At 51.9% G+C, this 21,849-nt stretch overlaps 12 protein-coding genes across 12 annotated transcripts; 5 read left to right on the forward strand and 7 right to left on the reverse strand.

The window, feature by feature from the left end:
- Window positions 1–124: 124 nt before the first annotated feature.
- On the reverse strand, window positions 125–1,172 carry NUU61_003567 (uncharacterized protein; the record flags this gene model as incomplete). Its single annotated transcript, XM_056654149.1, has 3 exons — window positions 125–432; window positions 493–793; window positions 846–1,172. 3 exons carry the CDS (start codon window positions 1,170–1,172, stop codon window positions 125–127), a joined length of 936 nt encoding a protein of 311 aa, XP_056512176.1.
- A 1,504-nt stretch (window positions 1,173–2,676) lies between these two features.
- Window positions 2,677–3,936, forward strand: fhpA (flavohemoprotein; the record flags this gene model as incomplete). The annotated part of the gene is made up of 1 exon (XM_056654150.1): window positions 2,677–3,936. One exon carries the CDS (start codon window positions 2,677–2,679, stop codon window positions 3,934–3,936), a length of 1,260 nt encoding a protein of 419 aa, XP_056512177.1.
- A 629-nt stretch (window positions 3,937–4,565) lies between these two features.
- Window positions 4,566–4,832, reverse strand: NUU61_003569 (uncharacterized protein; the record flags this gene model as incomplete). The annotated part of the gene is made up of 1 exon (XM_056654151.1): window positions 4,566–4,832. The coding sequence occupies one exon, from the start codon at window positions 4,830–4,832 to the stop codon at window positions 4,566–4,568; it is 267 nt and encodes an 88-aa protein (XP_056512178.1).
- An 857-nt stretch (window positions 4,833–5,689) lies between these two features.
- Window positions 5,690–6,205, reverse strand: NUU61_003570 (DUF3716 domain-containing protein; the record flags this gene model as incomplete). Its single annotated transcript, XM_056654152.1, has 1 exon — window positions 5,690–6,205. One exon carries the CDS (start codon window positions 6,203–6,205, stop codon window positions 5,690–5,692), a length of 516 nt encoding a protein of 171 aa, XP_056512179.1.
- A 683-nt stretch (window positions 6,206–6,888) lies between these two features.
- On the forward strand, window positions 6,889–7,884 carry NUU61_003571 (uncharacterized protein; the record flags this gene model as incomplete). Its single annotated transcript, XM_056654153.1, has 1 exon — window positions 6,889–7,884. One exon carries the CDS (start codon window positions 6,889–6,891, stop codon window positions 7,882–7,884), a length of 996 nt encoding a protein of 331 aa, XP_056512180.1.
- A 337-nt stretch (window positions 7,885–8,221) lies between these two features.
- On the reverse strand, window positions 8,222–9,304 carry NUU61_003572 (uncharacterized protein; the record flags this gene model as incomplete). Its single annotated transcript, XM_056654154.1, has 2 exons — window positions 8,222–8,998; window positions 9,053–9,304. 2 exons carry the CDS (start codon window positions 9,302–9,304, stop codon window positions 8,222–8,224), a joined length of 1,029 nt encoding a protein of 342 aa, XP_056512181.1.
- A 635-nt stretch (window positions 9,305–9,939) lies between these two features.
- Window positions 9,940–11,165, forward strand: NUU61_003573 (HNH endonuclease signature motif containing protein; the record flags this gene model as incomplete). The annotated part of the gene is made up of 2 exons (XM_056654155.1): window positions 9,940–9,960; window positions 10,011–11,165. The coding sequence occupies 2 exons, from the start codon at window positions 9,940–9,942 to the stop codon at window positions 11,163–11,165; spliced, it is 1,176 nt and encodes a 391-aa protein (XP_056512182.1).
- A 771-nt stretch (window positions 11,166–11,936) lies between these two features.
- On the forward strand, window positions 11,937–12,959 carry NUU61_003574 (uncharacterized protein; the record flags this gene model as incomplete). Its single annotated transcript, XM_056654156.1, has 1 exon — window positions 11,937–12,959. The coding sequence occupies one exon, from the start codon at window positions 11,937–11,939 to the stop codon at window positions 12,957–12,959; it is 1,023 nt and encodes a 340-aa protein (XP_056512183.1).
- Window positions 12,960–13,230: 271 nt separating this feature from the next.
- On the reverse strand, window positions 13,231–15,142 carry NUU61_003575 (S53 family peptidase; the record flags this gene model as incomplete). The annotated part of the gene is made up of 3 exons (XM_056654157.1): window positions 13,231–13,956; window positions 14,010–14,980; window positions 15,034–15,142. 3 exons carry the CDS (start codon window positions 15,140–15,142, stop codon window positions 13,231–13,233), a joined length of 1,806 nt encoding a protein of 601 aa, XP_056512184.1.
- Window positions 15,143–16,390: 1,248 nt separating this feature from the next.
- On the reverse strand, window positions 16,391–18,077 carry NUU61_003576 (putative amino acid permease family protein; the record flags this gene model as incomplete). The annotated part of the gene is made up of 2 exons (XM_056654158.1): window positions 16,391–17,847; window positions 17,921–18,077. The coding sequence occupies 2 exons, from the start codon at window positions 18,075–18,077 to the stop codon at window positions 16,391–16,393; spliced, it is 1,614 nt and encodes a 537-aa protein (XP_056512185.1).
- A 2,279-nt stretch (window positions 18,078–20,356) lies between these two features.
- Window positions 20,357–21,299, reverse strand: NUU61_003577 (uncharacterized protein; the record flags this gene model as incomplete). Its single annotated transcript, XM_056654159.1, has 2 exons — window positions 20,357–20,932; window positions 20,985–21,299. 2 exons carry the CDS (start codon window positions 21,297–21,299, stop codon window positions 20,357–20,359), a joined length of 891 nt encoding a protein of 296 aa, XP_056512186.1.
- Window positions 21,300–21,517: 218 nt separating this feature from the next.
- On the forward strand, window positions 21,518–21,715 carry NUU61_003578 (uncharacterized protein; the record flags this gene model as incomplete). The annotated part of the gene is made up of 1 exon (XM_056654160.1): window positions 21,518–21,715. One exon carries the CDS (start codon window positions 21,518–21,520, stop codon window positions 21,713–21,715), a length of 198 nt encoding a protein of 65 aa, XP_056512187.1.
- Window positions 21,716–21,849: the final 134 nt, after the last annotated feature.

The following is a 21,849-nucleotide window of genomic DNA, read 5'->3' on the forward strand; positions in this document are numbered from 1 at the left end:
TTCAGGATGGCTAATGTCGACAGAAAACAACTTAAGGTGAACTATAGCATAATCTTCAGGGGGAGTGGTGTATACCACTATTACTCAAAATACACTCAAAAGCACCCGCTGACAACCAACCAGCCTAGACCTGCTCGTCAGGAGACAGCTCTCTCGGCTCAGCGTTGGGGTGATGCAGCGGGTCAACCATAGTGTGATCCGAATGGGTCATCGATTCCTTCCGGGCACGAGCCTCCCATTCATTGAAGTCCTGGCCCGGATTGATATTCTCCCAGCGAACGAGACACAGCAAATGGTAGAAGCCAGACGCGAGAAGAGAGCCGAGCAGCGGACCAACCCAGTAGATCCAATGATACCCGGGGAACTGGCGGTTGATCACGTCGGGGCCCAATGATCGAGCGGGATTGAGGGAGCCGCCGGTGAAGTAATCGCCTGCAATATTGGTCAGAACGACATATTCATACAAGCTCACAAAACACGAGGAAAACTCACCAATCATTTCCGCCACAAAAAAGGCCAGTCCAATACCAACCGGTGCCAGATACGTCGACTTGTGCTTGACCACCGCCAGCATGATAATCACAAATACCAGCTGCGCAGTGAGGAACATCTCGATAAACAGACCCTGTGAGATAGATGTGCCGCCGCCCAACCGAGTACTACAGTTTAGCGGACCGGGAAACAGGGCGCTCACCACGCCGGCCGCCGCGATGCCTGCCACCAGCTGCGCAGGGAAAACCAGCAAGCCACGGAGGACAGGCATGCCGCCGGTGAGACACAGCGACAGGGTGACCTAGTTCGGCGTCAGCATCAACCAATCCCACAACGAGGGCTTCTAGCCTTACCGCAGGGTTAAACAGCCCCCCAGTCACCCGGAAGAACGCCCAGACGTTGACTGTCAACGAGAACCCAAACGACAGAGCCGAATACAACAGGTTCGAGGTGTTGGGTGGCGAGCCCGGTGCAGGCATCGGGGTATTCGACACCTGTGTACCGGCGAACGAGAAGAAGAGGAACATGAACGTGCCCACGAACTCGCCCATCACGCACAGCAGATTGTACCGCATCTTATCTGGGAACTGCAGCATCGGCAACTGGCTGCGTCCTCCGGGTCCCGAAGGCCCTCCCAGTGTTGAAACATCGGCGGAGTTGCGCTTGTGCTTGAACCACATGCTGTCACTCGAGATTTAGCGAATTGGGTGAAGATGTTATTTGCCGAGTTCTGGCAACAAAAACCTCAAGTTAGAGGCAGTATTCTGGATGGTGCGGCTCCTGGCATCATTCCAGCGACTTTCAACGATATATAGGGACCATCTTCCAAGCACTGCCGACGTCACTACTGGACTATGCCGAGGCATCCAGACAGATACACGGGTCATCGATCAGGACTCAAAAGCCCATGGTCCTTGAAGTCGACGGCATTGCCCGATCTAGACACGGTCCCGGCAGTGGCCTCACGTCGACAATATATCGAGTGATGAGGTCAGTCTAGGTGTCCGAACCAGTGGGGTTAAACAAGTTCAGCTGTCACTCGGAACCATGCGAGAGCTTCCGCAAATGGACACTGGGTATTGTCTAGAACCCCGGAGACTGCGGTTCCACTAGACCCGCGAGCACTCTGCCGGGTTGGATGATGGACGAACCACTCAAAAGGTCGGCATTGACGGCAAGGCCGAAATCGAAGACTCATTCAAATGTTTAATTTGACGGCGTGTCCGTCCACAATTGAATTTTATGGCGCGGAGGGATCCCAACGGGAAGATGTGGTTCGACCCGAGTTTTGAAGGGGAAAACTCGGCTTCAACGCCATGCCTCGCCAAACACACACTCACAATGCAAATTATTGCAAGTCAGTAGATCAGCATAAATCCCGCGATAGCCACGGCAGATCCGGCAATTTAGCGAGGGAATGGTAATCGCAGAGCTCTTAATGGAAGAAAGTGGTTCGGGGGATGTTCGGACCCGAGATTCCTAAAGATTTTCGTGGATAGTGTGACTGGGATTGCAAGGGTGACAATGTGACGGCGAACTAAACCCAGTTCATGTGGATAATCCCTGAATGTATGCATGCTGGTGCCAGACGGGGTTTCTTATCTTGGACTTTCTTTCATGGAGGCAACTAGGCTGAGGTTTATCTACTCCCTGGCCCATACTCATTATATTCCAAGGGACTATCGGCTCTGGGTGTACAGGGAGTATGGGTAACAAATACATGTTTGATAAACATGTTTGATATACGATATGGCGATCGCGGAGACGATCAGCACTGACAGCATGATGATCTCAACCTTGCTCATAACCTTGGAACCACCGTGAATAGCAGCCAAGGAATCAAAACACACGCTCAAATTTCTTTCATGTACCTGAGAAACCGAGAAATCTCCAGGGTCAGCCGGTCGGGCCGTCTCGAAAATTCCAGTGGAACCATCGAAGGAATCGAGTCTCCGCGGAGATGCACACTCGCTCGGCACAAAGCCGGCGAGCCGATAACAAATCGTGGCAGACAGGAGCAATCCCTGCATCCCTGCAAAGCCCGAGACTGCTTCTCGCAGGGGTTTGCCTAGGCAGGGTGGAACTGTATAAATACCCGACAGCCAACGACACCACTTTGATTAATCAAACTCATAACAGCGTTTGGTTGTAACAGACACCTGATATTGACAAGTCTTCTTCACTATGGGTTCCAACATGGGAATGGCCCCAGACCAGGTCCAGCTGATCAAAGCGACCGTCCCGGTTCTGGTGGACCATGGCAACACCATCACCACTGTCTTCTACCGCAACATGCTGGCGGCTCACCCAGAGCTGAACAGCGTCTTCAACACAGCTAACCAGGCCAATGGCCACCAGCCGCGTGCACTCGCCGGTGCACTATACGCATATGCCTCGCATATCGACGACCTCGGCGCACTGTCGTCTGCCGTCGAGCTGATCTGCAACAAACATGCCTCACTGTACATAAAACCCGACGACTACAAGATCGTGGGCAAGTACCTCCTCGAGGCCATGGCCGAGGTTCTCGGGGCCGCCCTCACCCCAGAGATCCATGCTGCCTGGGCCGCAGCCTACTGGCAGCTGGCCGACCTGATGATCGGCCGCGAGAACCAGCTGTACCAGCAGAGCAACGGCTGGACCGATTGGTTCGAGTTCAAGGTTGCGGATAAGGTCAAGGAGTCGGATGAGATCACCTCCTTCTACCTTGCTCCAGCCGACGGCAAGCCTCTCCCGGCCTTCCGTCCGGGCCAGTATATCTCCGTACAGGTATTCGTGCCGGACCTCAAATACCCACAAGCCCGCCAGTATTCGCTCAGCGACCAGCCTCGGCCGGACTACTACCGCATCAGCGTCAAGAAAGAGAAGGGAGTCGACTCTGCTGCCCCGGACGCCACAGCCCATGCGGGCTATGTCTCGAATCTCCTGCACGATACAGTCAACAAAGGCGATACGGTCAAGGTGTCGCACCCCTGTGGCGACTTCTTTCTTTCTGCAACAGACGAGCCCGCCCACCCGGTGGTACTTATCTCCGCGGGTGTGGGGTTGACCCCGTTGACTTCAATCTTCAACACATTGACCTCCAAGCCATCGTCGAACCGAAAACTGCATTTCATTCATGGTGCCCGCAGCTCGAGCGTGCGCGCTTTCCAAGACCACATCTCCTCGCTCACGAAACAATACCCGAATCTTCAAGCGACCTTCTTTACTAGTCAGCCTTCCGAGGAAGACACGCAAGGTGTCGACTACCACCATGTCGGGCGTGTGAACTTGGATAAGCTGGCTTCACAAAAGGACTTGTTCCTTGACAACTCCCAGACTGAGTATTATGTCTGTGGGCCTGAGAAATTCATGACAGATATGGAGTCCAGCCTCAAGTCGCAGGGGGTCAGTGCTGATCGTATCAAGATGGAGCTATTTGGGACTGGTGGTGTGCCGCATTGAGCATCAGAGAAAGTCTGTCGACTGTTGTCTTGTCTTTTATATATCTTATGTTACTTAACGTTTAGAATTACTCTCACCTCTAATATTTAAATGCATAAATTAACGAATGCATTGACGGCGTGATAACAGTTATATGAAGGTCGATATCTTAATATACTTGAAGGATATAGTATTTAGCATGCTTTATAAACCTCTCGAAAAAGGTCTTTCCTAATCTTCCCGGAGACGTTTTCTATCAAGCGCGGTTCAAACTTCTGAACTAAAGATTTTCTTGATCTTATTGCCATGGGAAAAAATCCTAGCCAAAAATAACGGCGGCCAGAACCCCTAACTTTCCCTTCTATATCTTCCTCTGCTTTCTGCGCACAATTCTGCAACTCAATCTCCCTTTGCAATTCCTTATCCAGCTGCGTAAGCTAGATGTTCACATCTTCAGTCAGTAGTAGTGGGTGAGATGACGGAGGGGTCGGAGGGTGTGCTAAGAAGCTACATCGCTCTTCTTGCTACCCCCAATGACAATTTGCGCGTGACAGCAGTTGGTCACCGGCACCAGAAACAATCACACAAGAGACGAATTTCCCGAGGCCTTCTTTGCAAGACTGGCATGCTGCCTCTGGCGGTATCTTCACTCAAACTGACTGTGCCAAGAGGGCCTCGATATTTGCGTTCTTTCGACCGAGGGTGGAATGGAAGTCTGTACCATCGGTTGAGACACGTAGAGCAGGTTCTCGGCGTAATAGCATCGCTCGAAGCAGGTTATGGCGTGTCCCTTGTTGTGTACTGGAGCGAGTTCCGCGACGCCATGGGTTGTCAACGGCGGCTTGTGCCCAGAAGCCTGGCTCATTCCCATCCTGACCGGTCAGGGGGTCGGGGTATCCGGTGTTTTCTGTGCTCATGCTTGACTGAGTGTCAGTATATCTGCTCAGTAGAATGACTCTAGTCTTGGTATATACCTTGGTGCTGAATGAAGCTAATGGGTGTTAAAGGCGAGGATCGGTCTGATATGCAGCCCTATGACGAAGGAGTTCACAACGGACAGCTATAATGTGAAGTGCGAGGGTATTGTGGTTCTTGGTGACCTATTGCGGCTCTTGTTCGTCTCGAGCCTTGGTGGCTCCGGCGTTGTTTGGGAACACGAGGTTGTCCGCTGTCGGAGAGGGGGAGAGGCACTTGTGAGGATGCTGGGAGTAGGAAGAGCTTAAGGACACTGAAAATATTAAATAGGCAGACTTGGCAGGTGGTATTACCTTGTTTGTTACTGTTTGCTGGTGTCGACTGGATTTTATCGTCATAACTTCGAGGGATTGGTGAGATTGGGAAGCGTAAGGTGGTTGGTGATGTCGAGGGGGCCTCTGGGAGTCTACGTAGATTGTTGAGGCTCTCGTAAAACTTTTATTTCAACTGGATCATTCAGATTTCATGGATATTATCTCTCTCCATGCCTATGTCTATGCCCATGCCTGTGTCCGTGTCTGTATCACCTGGTTGGTAGGCTAACTAAGCCCTGGGAATTGCCTTTTCTAGCTCCGCAATTTTTCGCTTGAGCTTTTCCCATTCCGTCGATAAATCCTGCACCTTCTCGTAAAGCTTATGCACTGACGTATTGTTTGAACTGGCAAAAGCACGTACTGCCTGTCATCAATCATCATCCCAGCAAACGTAGTCGTGATAGTTGTATGTGAGTCGAGATTCGCGTTCACCGCTCCAACCATCCGATCCATGATGGCTGCCTCATCATGGAGAGCCGCTCCGGCTATGCGAAGCTGTCGGTCAATACTGGAGGAATTGCGTTTGTGCCGCGGGGCCTGGGGGACCTTAACATGAAAGGTGCATCGGTGGTCTTGCCCCTCCCAATGGCAGTTGGCACAGGCACTGATGAGACCCGGGGGCCATTGTATTTGACACATTGGGCCCACGGCCCGTTTCCCCGTTGGCATGATGCACAAGGAGCCCTAGCAATATCGCCAACAACCTGAAGCATTGCAGATTCGACATTGCATTTGTTGCTGTCGATCATTTCGTCGAGTCGTTTGGCAGGCCAGCCTTTGTTATGTCGGAGGAAGGGCTCCCGCTGCTTCTCTTCGGACATGAGAGTGTCCAAGATTGGGCTCTTGATATATCCCCTCTGGCGGGCCACCTTCCAGCGAAGCTCGAAGATATGGTCTGCCCACAGGCTGGGGGGTTCAAGGTCGGTCCCTTCTTTGATAGGAGGGATGTACAGTCCAAGCCCGACTTGGCGGTTTCCAGGACCGGCGGGGGCACTTGACATGTTTTAGCCTTAGTACTAGGAAAGATAAAACGTGTGTACTTACTAGCAATCGTCGGACAGTGCGGTGTGCCGGCTTGGCGTTGAACATGGCGGATTGCCTTGCGAAGAGAGAGGTTGAGACGAAGGGGGGGTGTTCGGATCCATGCTTTTCTCGAAATATGAGAGAAATAGAAGAAAGGTAAAGAAGAAAGGAGATAGAAGTGAGAGACTTGCAATGAGATACATGCAAAAAGGATTCGAAATATGAGAGAAAGAGTGAAAAGGTGAAGAAGAGATGAGATAGAAATAAAGGAGATAAAAGTAAGAGACTTGTAATGAGATATATGCACCTATATACACAGGATTTTGTCCGCCAGGTGCCCAGGGCCTTTCCTGTCTGGGCTGCCGCCGCTTTTATGAGGGCAATTAGGCTCAGGCTCACTGAGTAAATCTCACCACGGGCTCAAACTCAGTGATCACTGTCACAACTCGTTAAGTTCGGTATTCTATCCGACGGCAAGTCGGCACCTACCACTGCGGCTGACCGCCTGCTCTGGAACTGACGTCACATGAAAGTGCTCATGCTCCTGTCGCAACATTTCTACTTCAGCCTTAGTCCTCCATCAATAGTCGTCTTGCTTCTCTAGCTCTGCCTCCTCCCGGTTTCTTCAACCACCCTATTCCCCCCCCCCAATTCAGCCAACATGCTGCCTCTGTCCCCATCAACAGTATCCTCCCTGGATACAAAGGACGCCGAGTCCGCGAAGACTTTCGGCAGTCCCGAGTCACTCTCACCGGTCGAGGCAGCGAGGGACTGTGATTCGCACCTACCATTCGAAATCCCGGGTGCTGTGGTGTTGTCTGCCCCCTCCATTTCTACACTTCGACAAACTGCGAACGATGTCTATCATCAAATCAACTCCGACACGTCTTACTCGAACCAGTTTATTATCGTGTTGAACCTATCCCGACAAGTGCAGGAGCTTATCGGTGGAGATCGAAATCCTCTTGCGGTTCCCTACAGATTGACTCTCGACGCACAGCACCAGCAAGGGGTTATTCGAATCATGCCCTCAAAAGCTCATGAGCGTGTGACACGGTCATTTTCGAATAAACTCGTGCTGAAATTATTCGAAATGGGAATTGATTCAGACGATTACACTATGAACTCGGCCTCCCGGTACTGCGGAAATTTATGCGAGAAAGAAGCCGACGAGTCTCTGACTCCGTTAGGAAATCCTTCTGAAGATAACGACTGGCCTTCGCTCGTTATTGAAATTGGTCTTTCTGAATCAGAGGCACAACTACGAACTGATGCACACTGGTGGTTCTCAAATTCCGGCTACCAAGTCAACATGGTTATACTCTTTTATATCCAGAGATCCCCTGAGCGCAGAGTCACCTTGAAACTCTACCACCTCAGACCTACCACCCCCAGAATCACGCGTGGACTACAGGCAGAGGTCGAGCACTCTCTGCTATCTGATCCTACGACTCAAACAGTCTTCTCAACAGCGCTACGATCTTACTTAGCGGCCAAAGAGATTACTATTACAAGAAGTATTGAGAATGCTCCACTAGAGCTAGAGTTCGAATCCGTTATGCGCCGCCCGCCCGCCCTAAACACGAACGAAAGAAATATTATATTCACTGCTGAGGATCTTGCTACGTGTTGCCGCTACGCCCTTCCAATAGCTTGAGTATGTGATATCCTCAAGAAATGCTCCACTGAGGACCTTGCTATATGCTACTGCCCTATCTTTCCGGAAGCCTAAGCATTATCACTACATGTATTATTAGGAATTTGAATTCAAAGCTTGGTTTTTGATAGATATCCACGTAGTAGTTTATTTTATTAGGTTCAGGACTCCGTGGCAAAACCCTGGCAAATCGACGGCCAAAACGGCCTCACTTGCGGCCGTTTCTTACAGCCTACTTGTCGTCTGCTACTTTAATTGAGTAGTTAAACACTATACTTGGGCGGTCAGATTGTTAGTGTGAAACGGTTGAAACTTTTCTATTTAAATTATGATTACCTCACGTAGGAGAAAATAGGGGCCCGTATAGGCGCACAACCTCGTTCGTTGTAACGTGCGGCCCTAACACCCAGTCTGGATGCGCTGCGCATCGATTGGTTGATCCTGCGTCTTCAATAAGACCCATGCTCTGACCCACCTCCAGGCCCCTGGCCCTCTTGGCCCGCTCTGATGCACCCTCATCCCTCTCCTCTGGATGGCGCTTGTTCGCAGATTTAATCGCATCCGATCGATATAGTTCACGAAGGGGAACATCGAATGGACTCGGTGATTCGTCCCCGAAGTATAGCTCGCGCAACTTTTCCAGAGCGTGCCGTGTGCTTGGGTCAATTATATACGACCGCGGACTCCCAAGGATCGCAAACGCACGTCTGATCGAAGCCATGGGGGCACCATGCCATTGTCTGGGCGTGGAGAACAGATGCTCTAAGCCCACAACCGTACCGCCGTGAAGAAATCTCTTGAGAAACACGCGGCGGTATAAACCACCAACAGCATCAGACGGAACCAAGTTTGCGTTCATTTGGTAGGCGAGGTATTCGGTGGCAGTCGGGGCTTTTCGTTCGACCGGCTGACCGGTTTCGGCTGCACAACGCTGCCGACGCTGCCGATCTTTGGTTTCATAATCAATGAAGTATTGGAGATCGTCGGGGAAAAACACGTATCCCGGGTCAATAGCGCAGTCAAACTCTGCGTGACAGGCGCCACAAAGAGGGATGGCGTTCGCGGCGGTTTTATATTGGAACTTGAATAGACCAGCCTGTTCCCACACTTCAGTCTAGATAGAGACTTGTTAGCGTGTTTCCCCAACGAACAGACCAATTAGGGTTACCTGTGAGTCTTCTTTTGCGATCACATGGCAAATATCTACTCGGGTCGTTTCGCATGACCAACACCCGTTGCCAGCAAGCCTTCGTGTCTCCAGTTTCGTAGTTTCGGAGAATTGGCCCGAAGCCGAGGATGCTGCCGACATCCTGGAACTGGAAGAATGAACACGTATAGAGGATGACGAGTGGGTCGCTTGTGGGGGAGGCATAAGGGCACGATCCTCCGCGTCCGCGTGGTCTGTGATTTTGTCAGCCATGATGGCGTGTAAGTTGGAGTATGATGGATACTTACGGACTCACGAAACCCGAAACCCATGTCCATATAACAGCATGGCGTTCTGGTTTGGGAAAGCGCCCAGCTTTGGGAAGGCGTTCATGTAAAGGAAGAAGGAGTGAAGGCAGGAACGAGAGTACCGAGAGTACGCGTGACGAATCCGTGGACTGGTCATGTGATGCTGACTAAGGAGCCTCTACATGTCTCTCCCCCAACTCCAGTTCGAGTTCGCGTGCTCTGATCAGGCTCAGGCTCACCGAGTAAATGTCAGCACGCGCTCTTACTCAGTGATCTGGTCAGTGCAGTCATGTGATCACTCAGTCAATGTTTATTCATCAGCTCTCATTGTCCAGTCAGCGAGTTGTACCTCTTCTTCCAGTACTAAGTGAATAGGGAAAGCGGTGAGAAGTGACTTTAAGCCTGACTCCCTGCCCCCACCCAACTTTCCTTCAACCAATCGCACTCATTCATCATCTCCTTTGCAAGGCTTCAACTGATTGTACTTATCTACAATCCCCTTCTCAACTGTCACAGCGGATTCGGCTGCCTTGCTTTTACTAGAACTGCCATGCCCTCCAGGCTGGCCCCAAGCGCACCCCAACCTGGGTAATCTGCAGAATGTCATCATCCTCAAAGACGGTGAGTCTTTCCGTGTCTTCTAGTCTTCTCGATACTCATAATCAAGCTAGAAGCTGGATCGAAAGCTGAATAGTTACGCACCACTTGAACCCACGGACAAAACCAAGGAATTCCTCCGTGACTTCTTCAAGATCCTTTCTCCTGACGGAAAAAGAAATCTGGCTGGGGACGTTTCAGGGTGTGCAAATGATGAGACGCTTCGGCAACTGGTCCAAAGCATCAGAAATGGATTATTGATTCCTATGAAAGCACATGGTGGCCAAACACCCACTGAAATCACTCCGTCTCCGCGTTCCGGCGTTGAAGATTCAATCGAGAATCTCAAGAGCCTAAACATCGAGCCCATCAGTAGAAGCTCTCAGTCGCAACTCCGGCACCACTGTTTAGAAAGGGATGGCAACAAATGTCTTGCAACGGGGCAGTACAGTCACAGCCACGCCCATCCACGGAACGCAATAACGACCCATCTTGAAGCGGCCCACATCATTCCATTTGCACTTGGATCCTTTCAGGCCAATGACGGCGAGGCAGTGGACAGACATGCGAAGATTTGGGTCAACCTAAGGCGCTACTTTCCAATTCTTCGCAACATGTCCTTTACCTCAGAACAGATTAATTCGGAAAAGAATGTCCTGATGCTAGACTCCCAACTTCACACGGAATTCGGTCAATTCAGACTCATTTTTGAAGCAACCGGAGTTGCTCACCAATATCGAATCAAGTCCTTTCCAGATACCGCCACAGGGCCAATACGAAATTTACCTAAAAATCGGCTTGTCAAGTTTAGAGTTTATAAAGGAAGTTGGGAACTTCCAGATCCTAAACTTCTCGAAATCCACGCTTGTATTGGAAACTTTCTACATATGAGTGGCCAGGCGGAGATAATCGACAAGGTCCTGAAAGATTTCCAAGACTGTGGTGGGCTTGCTCCAAGTGGAAGCACCAACATCGAAGACCTTCTTGCAGTGAGCGGCCTCTCACTACTACCCTCGAATGCCAACGAAACGCCCGATTCCCAAAAGCCTGCAGAGAAGCAACGTCCTCCGGAGAAGCAAGATACAGTGAGTGGCCTCTCACTGCTACCCCCAAATGTCGATGAAACGTCCCATTCCCAAAAGTCTACAGAGAAGCAACGTTCTACAGAGAATCAAGGACGCCTATGTGCGAAATTTTCGGACACTGAGAATAAACCATGGACATACTAACTTGGATAATCGGGAAAGCGGTTGTCACGGTTGCAGTTACAGGTTAGGCCAGGTGATGGACCGGGCCACTATCTTTAGCTAGCTTTTTAGTTCTGAACTCATCAACAGAGAGATCCAGTCTTATTGCTTCGGCTGTCTTCGTTTTCCGTAACAGTCGCATGGCCTTTAAAATAGTCATTTCAAAGTAACCCTCAAGGCAGTCCTAAGGGTTGGTCCTGGCCTGGTCCTGGCCTGGTCCTCACTCCCTCTTCCTGAGAATTAATAATTTACCTATTTTTCTTGCACTAGTTATCTAATACTCGATCATCAACATCCTACAGCTACCCCGGGGGATCAGGTGAAGAAGCACTCCGGTAAGGACCAATTTAGTGTACCGAGGATCCTCCTAACCTTATCCTGATAACCTTATCTCACCCTCTAAAACGGGACTAGTCTACATATTTATATTAGTCATCACATAATCACGTGTGCTATAGGAGCGTCATATATTCCGTGGACTTTATCTTGTTAATGTATACCACCTACTATCCCACATATTGAAGATCAATCTACCTGACTGTCCAGACAACTCCTCCTGTTATTTCTGATCCATGTCGACTGTTATTTCGCTTGGGCTCTAAGAACCAAAACTTTTTGATGATGGATGAGCAGGCAGCGGGGTTGAAAGAGGAAGGTATGGAGGAGAGAGAGGTTCGCACTTCCTTTACCTCCCCCCAACCCTCCTAAGTCACCCACCCATGCCACTCCCCTCCTCGCCTTCACCGTCCCGCAATGACCTCCCCCCAGGCGACATACAACCTGCGTTCCCGTCGAGAAGTGGGCAGCTCAGAGTCTAGCGACGCCTCGAAGGTACCATCCTCACTTTGGAACACTGGCACCAAGTCGTCCCAGACCGATTCCACCGCCGAATCCCCAATATCACCAATAACCCGCGTTCTTTCGGAATCAGTGGACACATCAATCCACCCGACTACACTCGCAACCGCGTATACGCTGGATTCCCCTTCACTCGAAGAACTCGCCGGGCAAATCGAGCTTTTGAAACAGCAACTTGCGTCACCCTCCCCTCCATCAAGCCAGTACATCCTGGTCATCAATATCCCTCACTATCTATTCTCCACACTCGAGCACGAGCCTGACCTTTTCAAAGGTGTTCGTGCCACCATTTTCCACCAGAAATCTCAGGTCCTGTACAAGGTCATGACAGGATTACAACACGAGCAAATGATTGGCTCGTTCCAAGCGTGGATCTGCGAGACACTTATTCGGATGGGCCTTAGTTTGATCGAAGGAGATTTTGTCTTCCGCCAATCGGCCCGCACACGCGGCCACACCAGCAGCAAAGAGCCGGACTTCTGGTTCGGACCAAACAACGTCCATATAAACGGGGGCGGTTCTGGTGTGCCGTCGCTCGCTCTCGAAGTGGGTTTCTCGGAGTCCAGCCCCCAACTTCACAATGATGCCCGTTGGTGGTACGCCAACTCCAATGGCCTCACCCGCATAGCGGTCCTTATCCACGCTAACAAACCCCCCGGCAACGACTGGATCGTTGATATCGAAGTGTGGACCGAGGAGAATAATGATCATGAGGGTCCGGCCACCAGAGACCGACCCACAAACACCATCAAGCGAACACAACATGCACACATCGAGAATGATGTTGTGACCGGTGCACCATTGGTCCTGGATTTCCAGACTTTGATGTGCCGCCCCCCCGCAAACCCCCAGGAAGGAGATTTGGTGTTGAATGAACGGTGGATTAGAGCCATCTGTGCAAAGGTGGTGGTGACTTGAAGAATTTCTTACCGATGGCTTATTATCATGCAGTGTTTGCTATAGCCTGACTTGTTTACATCTTTAACTTGCTAGCTAAATCGAGATCTTTATTCTCTCGCTCAGTCATATGACAAGTCACCAAGGAGTCATATTTGCAGACACCGTATCTAGAAGCTATGTGCAAAACAACCAGTGCATTCAAACCAGTCTTTCCATAGAAAAAACAACGCTGCCCAATTCAAAACTCATGACCAAAATTCAGGCAACATATGAATCGATTTCCAATCCCTTATTTGCTGGTAGCAATCTTCACCAGCTGTGAGAAATCGGGGGTGCCCAGACCCGTAACAGGGTCCCAGCCCTTGGTAGCGTTCCAGCTGGCGTAGGGCACAACGGGACCGCCGTTGATGGGACCCTTGAAACGGCCCTTACCGTTGCAGCCGGTGCTGCCGCCGTTGACGATATCATTCAGACCCTTCTCGCCCTTGGAGTACAGCCAGGGGTTGAGGAAGCCCAGCGGCTTCTGCTTGTTGCGCAGGCGCGCGTCGTTGAGGAGAGCGACCACGCCGGCAAAAGCGGGCGCCGCAGCTGACGTGCCGTCGACGCTGGAGATCGAGCCCTTCTCATAGATGGCGAAGTTCTCGCCCTGGGCTGCGACATCTGGGAATGCGCGGCCCGAGGAGTTGTACAGACCGGACCACTTCTTGCCCAGCCCCTTCAGATATCCTTTGACAGCCTCGTCCTGGTACTTGGGCCGTCCGAATAGGTCTGAAAAGCCGCCCGACGAGAAATACGTAGCCTTTTCGGGCTTGATGTTTTTCGTCGCGCCAACCGAGGTCACCCACGGACAGGAGGACGGGAACTGAGGCGGGAAGTGGGTGGTGTTCTTGCCGTCATTGGTCTGGCATGCGGCGCCGACACCCGAGTCTCCGGACGAAAAGATCACCGACACACCGCGGCTGCCGAGCTGCGCATAAAGGTTGCACACGCTCAGGGCGTATTTCTTAGGAATGCTCTGCAGAGGTGTTAGATACGGGGATCGTGCGAATGAATATTGGCAATCCTCACCTGTTCGTCCTCGCCGTACGAGGTCGAGAGAACCTTCGGCAGGTCTTCCTTGTCCAGCTTGAGGATAGCCTGCAGGAAGTCCAGGTACGGCTCATTGTTGTTCTTCTTGGGGTCAGGCTGGTCCAGATCGGGGACGAGCTGGCCGCGACCGCCGGTGATGTATTCCGTAACCGGGAGAGGCGAGCTGACACCGACAATGTACTGTAGGTCGAGGTTGGCCTCGCTGCTGTCACCCTTGTAGTTCTGGTCGTTCTTGCCACCGTGGAACGTCTTGACGCTGAAATTCTGGCCCTTGGCCGACGTGGCAACTGTCTCCTCAAACAACGCCAGGTCGGCATAGCGCGCATACTGCTCCAGGAAGCTAGCGAAGCCAATCGTACTGCCAGAGTTCTTGTCGGCCTTGTAGTTGCCAATCTTGTACAGGGTCTTGAGACATTCGGGCGTGATGATCTCGTTGCAGTCGGTGTCCGACGACATGGCCGCCTTCCTGAAAGCTTCGTCGACAACCTTGGCCTTACTGTGCAGCGTGGCACGGTCGGCATGCAGCTGACCGAAGCGTGTCGTGGGCTGGACCATGTGGATATGCGGGATGACCGACTTGGGGACCGAGTATTCCAGCGTGCGGAGACGCTCCACATCCATGACCTTATTGGCGTAGTACTGGAAGTTGGCGCTCAGCAGCTCGTTGGCCGTCTTGACATCGGTGTGGAAGGTCATCCAGTCGGCGTCTTGCTCAATGTCGGTGATACCAGCGCTCTTCAGCCAGTCGCGCACGGCGTCAACCGACTCACCACGCGGCTGCAGCATGCGCTTCATCTCATCGTGGGTTTGGAAGTGTTTGCCATAGTTCGGGTGGTCGGGGGTCGACATTTCCATCACGGCATTCTCGAATCCAGACGGGTTGCCCTGGGCCAGAGCAACCTGCAGCTTAATGGGTTGGTCCCCACGCGGGGCACGAGACAGCCGCCATCCTAGTTGAGAGTCAATTGATGGGCACCGACATGCCCGGAACACGCCTACTCACCATCGGGGACACCGGCGAGACTCTCAAAGAGGTCCGCCGCAGCAGAGGACGCCAGGAGCGACACAACCGCGAGCGACAGGGCTCCGCGGTTCAATAGAGAAGCGAACATGATAAAAAGAGCGAACGAGGACTCCCTACCAAAACAGGGGAAAGGCCTCCACCCAGCGAATGCGGAGAATATAAATACTCAACGAACGAAAAGAGGGGCGACGAAAGACTGCGGTGGATTATTTATTATGGTTGCATTGAAAGGGAGAATGAAGAGCCCAAGGAATGTGGTGCGCGAAGGACTCCAGGACGGACACTTCTCCCCCCCCGGTTTGACAACTCAAACGGACCCTAATCTTCAAGACTGCTCTTACAAGGATCCACAGCCCCAGTGGGCCTTGGGGCCGGATGACCGTCGGGTTGGCAGACAGTTGGAAAAATAGTGAGAGCACGGCCTGCGGCCTGCCGAGTCATCTCCTCTGCGCGAGGGGGTTTTCGCGCGTCATGGGACCCCTCAAGTGACATGATGCTGGAGAATATCCAGTGATGTGATCGGTATGGAAGCATACTCCCTTCTTGCGAGACTTTGTTACGCGAGTGCCCGGGGGAGAGTCGGTTCCCGGTGCTGATCGCCAGGGGGCGGACCCACTTATCGACGCGAAGGCCGCATTAGGCGAAACTTTTTCGAGGTCAAAAATGGCTGGCCAGCACAATGTTGAGCTGAGATGGCTCTAGTGTTTGTCTGTTCTTGAACATCGAGCAGTTCCGAGGCTTTTCGTACGATCTATCTGGCAGCGTCTTCGCTCCAGACGAAATACCCGACAAACCCGGGAATCCAGGATGTGCCCTGCCAAGCAGACCCCGACTTAGCGTGAGATTTATTAATCCAATGAAGGCTAGCGGTTACTATAATTGCATTGTCAGCCAGGGTTCGTGATAAGCCGCATGTAGATCTCCCTCTTGAACGAGTATTCTCATTGCCCTGCTCAAGTTGCCGGCGGGTCATTTTGCCAGGATTGTACCGGATCCTGGAATCAGTGCCTGGCAGATGGAATCTGATTGCTGATCCATGTGGGTCAATTCAGAATGTTCTATCTCATGAGATAGTCAACAACCCTCTGCTTGTCTGACATCGAGCAAAGTCCAAGTGTCAGTTGGGATGAGTCTGTTGGGAGTCCAAGTCTGCGGTCCATGGAAGAAAGAACAGGCTCACGTGCTCCTCACAATCGAGTCGGTCTCAATTTTCAGAAATCTCAAGTTTTCGCATTAACGCAGCCTAACTACAAAACCTGGCCTGGAATATTGTGAGATGCCAGCTGATGCGTATATACAACAATGATATGCAATCCCCTCTTCTGCGTCGAGTCATTTACTTTTTGTCTGCAGCGGGCGTCTCGGCAGCAGCTTCGGCGACTTCCAATTGCTGCGCGACGACCATCTGCGCGATAGCATCCTCGGTCTGGAGGTAGGTACGGCTACCCTGGATAAACCAGAAAGCCACGGCGATGACCAGCATCACTCCGAACACGGCAATGGCGTAATTCATATCGCTGGGTGGTGGGTTAGGACTGCCGGGGAAGAGGAAGAAGATGGTGGTGATGATGCAATAGACGATACTGATCCAGTTCAGCCAGGGGCCCCAGCGCCCGAGATGGAATGATCCAGGGGGCAGGCGATCACGGCCTGTGACTAGCAAGGCCAGGATCGGGATGGCATAGGACACGGTCAGGGCGATGGTGCTGACGCTCAGGATGGCTTCGAGCACCGTGTTGGCGAACAGATACAGAACCCCCACAAGGCCGATCAGGACCCCTTGTCCCCACAGTGCCCGCGCCGGAACTTGCCAGACTGGGTCGACGTGGCTGAAGTACTGGCTCCATGGCAAGCCGCCGTCACGCGCGAATCCCCAGGTTAACCGGGAGCCGGTGGTCAGGATTCCGATACCCTGGCCCAGTCCGTTGAAAATAAAGAGGGCAATCAGTGTGGCGCCGCCCTTCAGGCCAACGGTTTCGAGCATGAGCTCGATGAATGGCAGGTCGGCATTCAGAACGTGGTCCACGTTTTGAATGCAGAACAGGCAAACCACCATAAAGATGAACCCGGTGATGGCACCAAACAGCACCGCCATCCAGATCACGCGAGGCGCGTTCCGTCGCGGCGCCGGAATTTCCTCGACGAGGTGGATGACCGAGTCGAACGCAGTCAGTCCATACGCGGCCTGCACCAGACCCGTGAACCAGACGACACCGTCACTCCAGCCCGTTCGGTTGATCCACTGACCGAAAACAAAGGAGCCGGGTTGAAAGGAAAGTTCGCTCTTCACTCCGACCGAGATCAACAGCGCCATCGAGAGAATAACGAAGAGACCGGCGAACCACACCCCGACGAAATTGTTGATCCAGGGCAGCACCTTGTCTTTGCGGCAGCCGACCACATTGATCACAGTCAACAGCACCACCACCCCGATATAGATCACAAAGTTCAGCCAGCCCTTGTCGGGGCCGTCCCAGTTGGGCTTGAACATGGTCTTCATGCCCAGCAGGAACTCGGTCATGAAGGCGACCTGCGAAGCCGACAAGGTCCACCAGCCGAACGTGTTGATCCACGCACACATGTACGAGACAAACCGGCCCAGCGGTGTATTCCACAATCGATATACCCAGTAGGCCTGGCCGAGAGCGGTCGGCATGCTGCTGGTCAGTTCGCCCAGCGAGAGCGCCACGCAGAGGTTACAGGCGGTGACCAGCACCAGGCCCCAGAGGATGGTGATCGCAGCGCCATTGGTCAGTCCACTGCTGAGGTCTTGCGCGAAGGTGGAATATGTTCCTATTGCAAGAGGTCAGTATTTGCTCGCATGAATCACCAGCATCGAGCCCAGCAACTCCCGGGCGCAACATACCCAGGACACAAAAAGCAAGCGCCAACATGCTCCACATGTCAAATTTGCGCGTCAGAGCCTGATCATGACCCAGGGCCGCGAGATCGCGCGCATCCTGAACGCTTTGGTCGGTCGACAGCGCGGGTTTGATAGGCTGCGAATTCGACTCCAAATCCATAATGCGATTCAGCCGGAGGCAAGGAAGATCAATTCGACGGGCAGACAAGAAAGACGTGCGCACATTTTCTGCGGGATGTACAAAACAAAAACCAAGGAGTGTTGAAGCGAGAATCAATGAGGTTCTATATACTGGTCTCGGGTGCACCCCCTCACGAGCGGGACAGTGCGAGTGTCAATGCTCTCCCAGGAACATTACGGGGAGATAAAGCTGGGGAAAACGAAAAAAAAACAACAGCCAATGACGAGGGCAATCGCGTAGAATGACGGGGATTGGAGAAGGATTTGGTCGCAGCCTGAGTTGGTTGATAACAGCAACGATCTTCGTACGATTTTTCTCCTTTTTTTGCGGGGTTGGGTGGTCCGTCTCGGCAGGACTTCCTGGAGTGGGTCGACTTTCCACAGTTGAGATAACGAAGGGTTGGGAGGATACTGAGATAGCTTTGTTATAGTTATCGTGGATATTATAGATATCATAAATACTATGGGTATATGCTGGTCTTTGTGGTTGGTGGCAAGAGATTGGTATTTCGCTGCCATGGTGCTATGCAGCAATATAGTCCTCTGACCGGCAGACTGATCACTAACTAGTTTATTTCTATGTATTCTGCATTGAACTCAACTAGTGAAGAATATAATATAGCCCATATTACCAGTTATCAGGGCCGCCAGTCGAAAGATTCATCGGTGGCGATTGGCCGAAAAAGGCAAGTATATGCGGAGAGATAAGCGGCCCTCTATCTCAGGAGCATCTCAATCTCACTGAGATAGCAATCTTGAAAGCAACCTGCAAAGTGGAGCCAGCAGTTTCGTGTGCTTGCTAATAGTTAGTCGGACAGACTGAAGTTGTAAAAGAAACCATCATGATATGGTTGGTGTATAGACCGAATTCTCTGTATATCCAAGAAAAAGGAATGGACGAGACGACGCATTTCGTCACTCCTCACGATAGGCAGCATTGAGTTTGACACATCTGGGGAATGCATTCACCAGGGTCCACATGGTTCAAGAGGCATTTGGGTAAGAAGCTAGCGAGCTAGCCTCAGTCCTTTGCTATCTAGCTAGCTGGCTTCATCCCCGGGCGTTAGTCGCTCTAGCTGTCTGTTATTGGCCTATGACGCCGTGCTTCGGCCCTGATATCTCCTTCTCTTTCCTTTCTGGGCAAGTTGGTGAGATTTGTATCTGAGAGTGATAGGCGGAAGAATGGGGCGATAGATCTCGTGGAGTTTCGATGACATTGGCATTCTCGAAATTGGCGATAAACCCTCATAGACGGGGAAGATATGAGGTTATTCTTAGCGATATAGCACTAGAGGATGGAGTTTGAGCTGCGATGTTCAGGTACTGCGCAGCATACCATACCCATTCATACCATACCCATTCGGGTATTTTGAGCCAGATCCCCTCGCTAGCGACTTGGCCACTTTTCTGGGCCAGTTTTGGGTTCTTGTTTGGAGATTCAATGACACATCCAAGTCCCCGCAAATTGTTCGCAATCCTTTTTGCTATCGCTGATGCGGCATTTTCTGGCGATCGACACATCTTGCCCGAGGTGCAGTTGTCGTCTCAATCTTGACGTGGCGAAATGACTAAATTATCTCAGTTGGTTATGGTTCTCTGTGTCATAATGGGTAAAGAATCGGAAGAGAACTGTGATGCTCGTAGTTCCTGCTGACTTCCCTGACGATTTGTTTTGTTCTTCCATCAGAGCCTGCCTAGTGTTACCTCAGGCAAGTAAGTGAATGATGGGTGGATGGAAGTAGAGCAAGAGCTCCAGAGTGAGGACTGAAGAGCAAGCCACGGGTTAATTTCAGGAAGAGGAATCAGAAACTCGAAAGCAGAAGTAACTCACTCATATATCAGTGACTAGTCACCGCGCAACTACTTCCAGTTTGGGTGTTAGACGATATGACTACTAAAAAGCAGCTTTGGGAATGAAACACAACTCGAGTCTTGGTAAATATATTCATGCACCAGCACATTCTCGAAGGAATACCCCCCCCCCCCCCCCCCCTTTTTTTTTGAGGGATCAAACAGAAGGCGCTTTTGTTATTACCAGGACCCGAACTGACGCCATTGGAAGTGAGATGAGATGAGAAACCCCCAACCTAGAACCCATGCGCCGAACAAGACATCCATGCACACCAGAGCACCGTCGACGCCTCCCTCCGACTATCGACCATTCCAAAAGATCAACATAACCCAACGATCATGAGAGGGCGATTGATATGAGTAACAAAGCACCCGTGTCTGACATTATCAGTCACACAGAGACGAAGTTCAAATCCGCAACTGTTTACCCTGCCGCCAGATTCCACCCGGCAACAAATTCTGCTTGAGCGAAGCCATCTCCTTGCGCAAGGCCAGGTTCTCCTTCTGCAAATTCTCGATATACGCCAGAGCATTGGACAGGATCTCGGATTTCTTGAGCGATCCCGCACCCGCCTTGCGAGAATGTGGCTGGTCATTGGCGATTGAGATGGCCTGCTCCAGTGAAACAAACTTGGCGTTCATGTTGGTGCGGTAGCGCTTCTCGATGATGTTGTGTGCGGCGCGTTTGGCCGAATTGCGCATCTGGGGGTCTTGACTCGTTGACGAGCGGTTCGAGTCCTGGGACGGACTGCGTCGCTTGCGACTTGATGCCAATCTGGTCGAGCTTTTTGTCTCCTGGGTGTAATCTTCGGCCTGGGTTTCTGGGCTTGACGACCACCGTGTTGAGACACAGTCTTGTGATTGATTGTCGGGATCAGACGAGTTGAAGGTGGAATGGGTGAATGACGAAGACTCGAAGGTGGATGAGTCGAGGGAGGGACGCGAGCCTTGGGATGGCCACGGCTGATCATCACTGTCAAATTCCTTTCTCGGGCGTCAGAAAAGAGCAAACAATCTTAGGAAATGCAGAGATTACCGACAGCGAGGCCGTGTCCTCGGCCATTGGCATTGTGAACCCACTGATCCTCGAAGCAAATGGATCCACAAAGAGATCCTTGGAGTCTGAGTTTGTCAGACTGTCTGCAAAATCGAAACTGGCGGGGCTCATATCCGTCGAGTTCAAGGCGAAGAGATTGACTGCATTGTCGTAGGTCCAATTGGCAGAGAGAGGATCGGGTGCTCTTGCGACGAAAGGGTCCTCAGCGCGAGTATGGGGACTCACTTGCCGAGCAAATCCATCCAGTGGGATGCTCGACAGATCATTGCATTGATCAAAGGGCATGACGGACAGAGCTTGGGATCATGCAATGCGAAAAAGAAAGCGGATGGCAGATAAGGGAGAGAAGATCTCAATCGTTCAATGAAACAGTCAAGAAAAGACCAGACGCATCGGCGCCCTTATATATGCACCAAGATCTTCACGCAACGACAGGGGGGCTGCTCCACCGGACCGGGTACTCACGACCCAGTGTCCCTTGACCAAGCCAGCGTCCGAGATTTTCCCTGGTGATGTCAAGCTTCATTGCCATAGAGAAACCCTCCCACCAGGCACTGTCAGACGCAGTCTTCGGCAGCTCTTTCCAACGCTCGGTGAACGTGAGCCGAGATCACCCCAGCCCAAATCCTTCCCCTGTAACGGCCGGCTCCGATGGGGCCGTTGGCAGTTCCAACGCCATGGGAACACGAGCTGTCAACAGCAACCGTTGAAGGGACCAGCAAGCAACGGCGCAAACTAAGATGCCAAGCATTTGCCGGCCGAGACTCGGAGCCGAATGTTTTGATGTGAGGATGTCACTACACACCAGGCTCCGTTTTCTAACGTACTTTTGTTCCCTGTTACT

This window comes from Penicillium alfredii (genome assembly GCF_028826965.1).
Source record: "Penicillium alfredii strain IBT 34128 chromosome Unknown utg000005l_segment0_segment0, whole genome shotgun sequence".
Taxonomy (NCBI): domain Eukaryota; kingdom Fungi; phylum Ascomycota; class Eurotiomycetes; order Eurotiales; family Aspergillaceae; genus Penicillium; species Penicillium alfredii.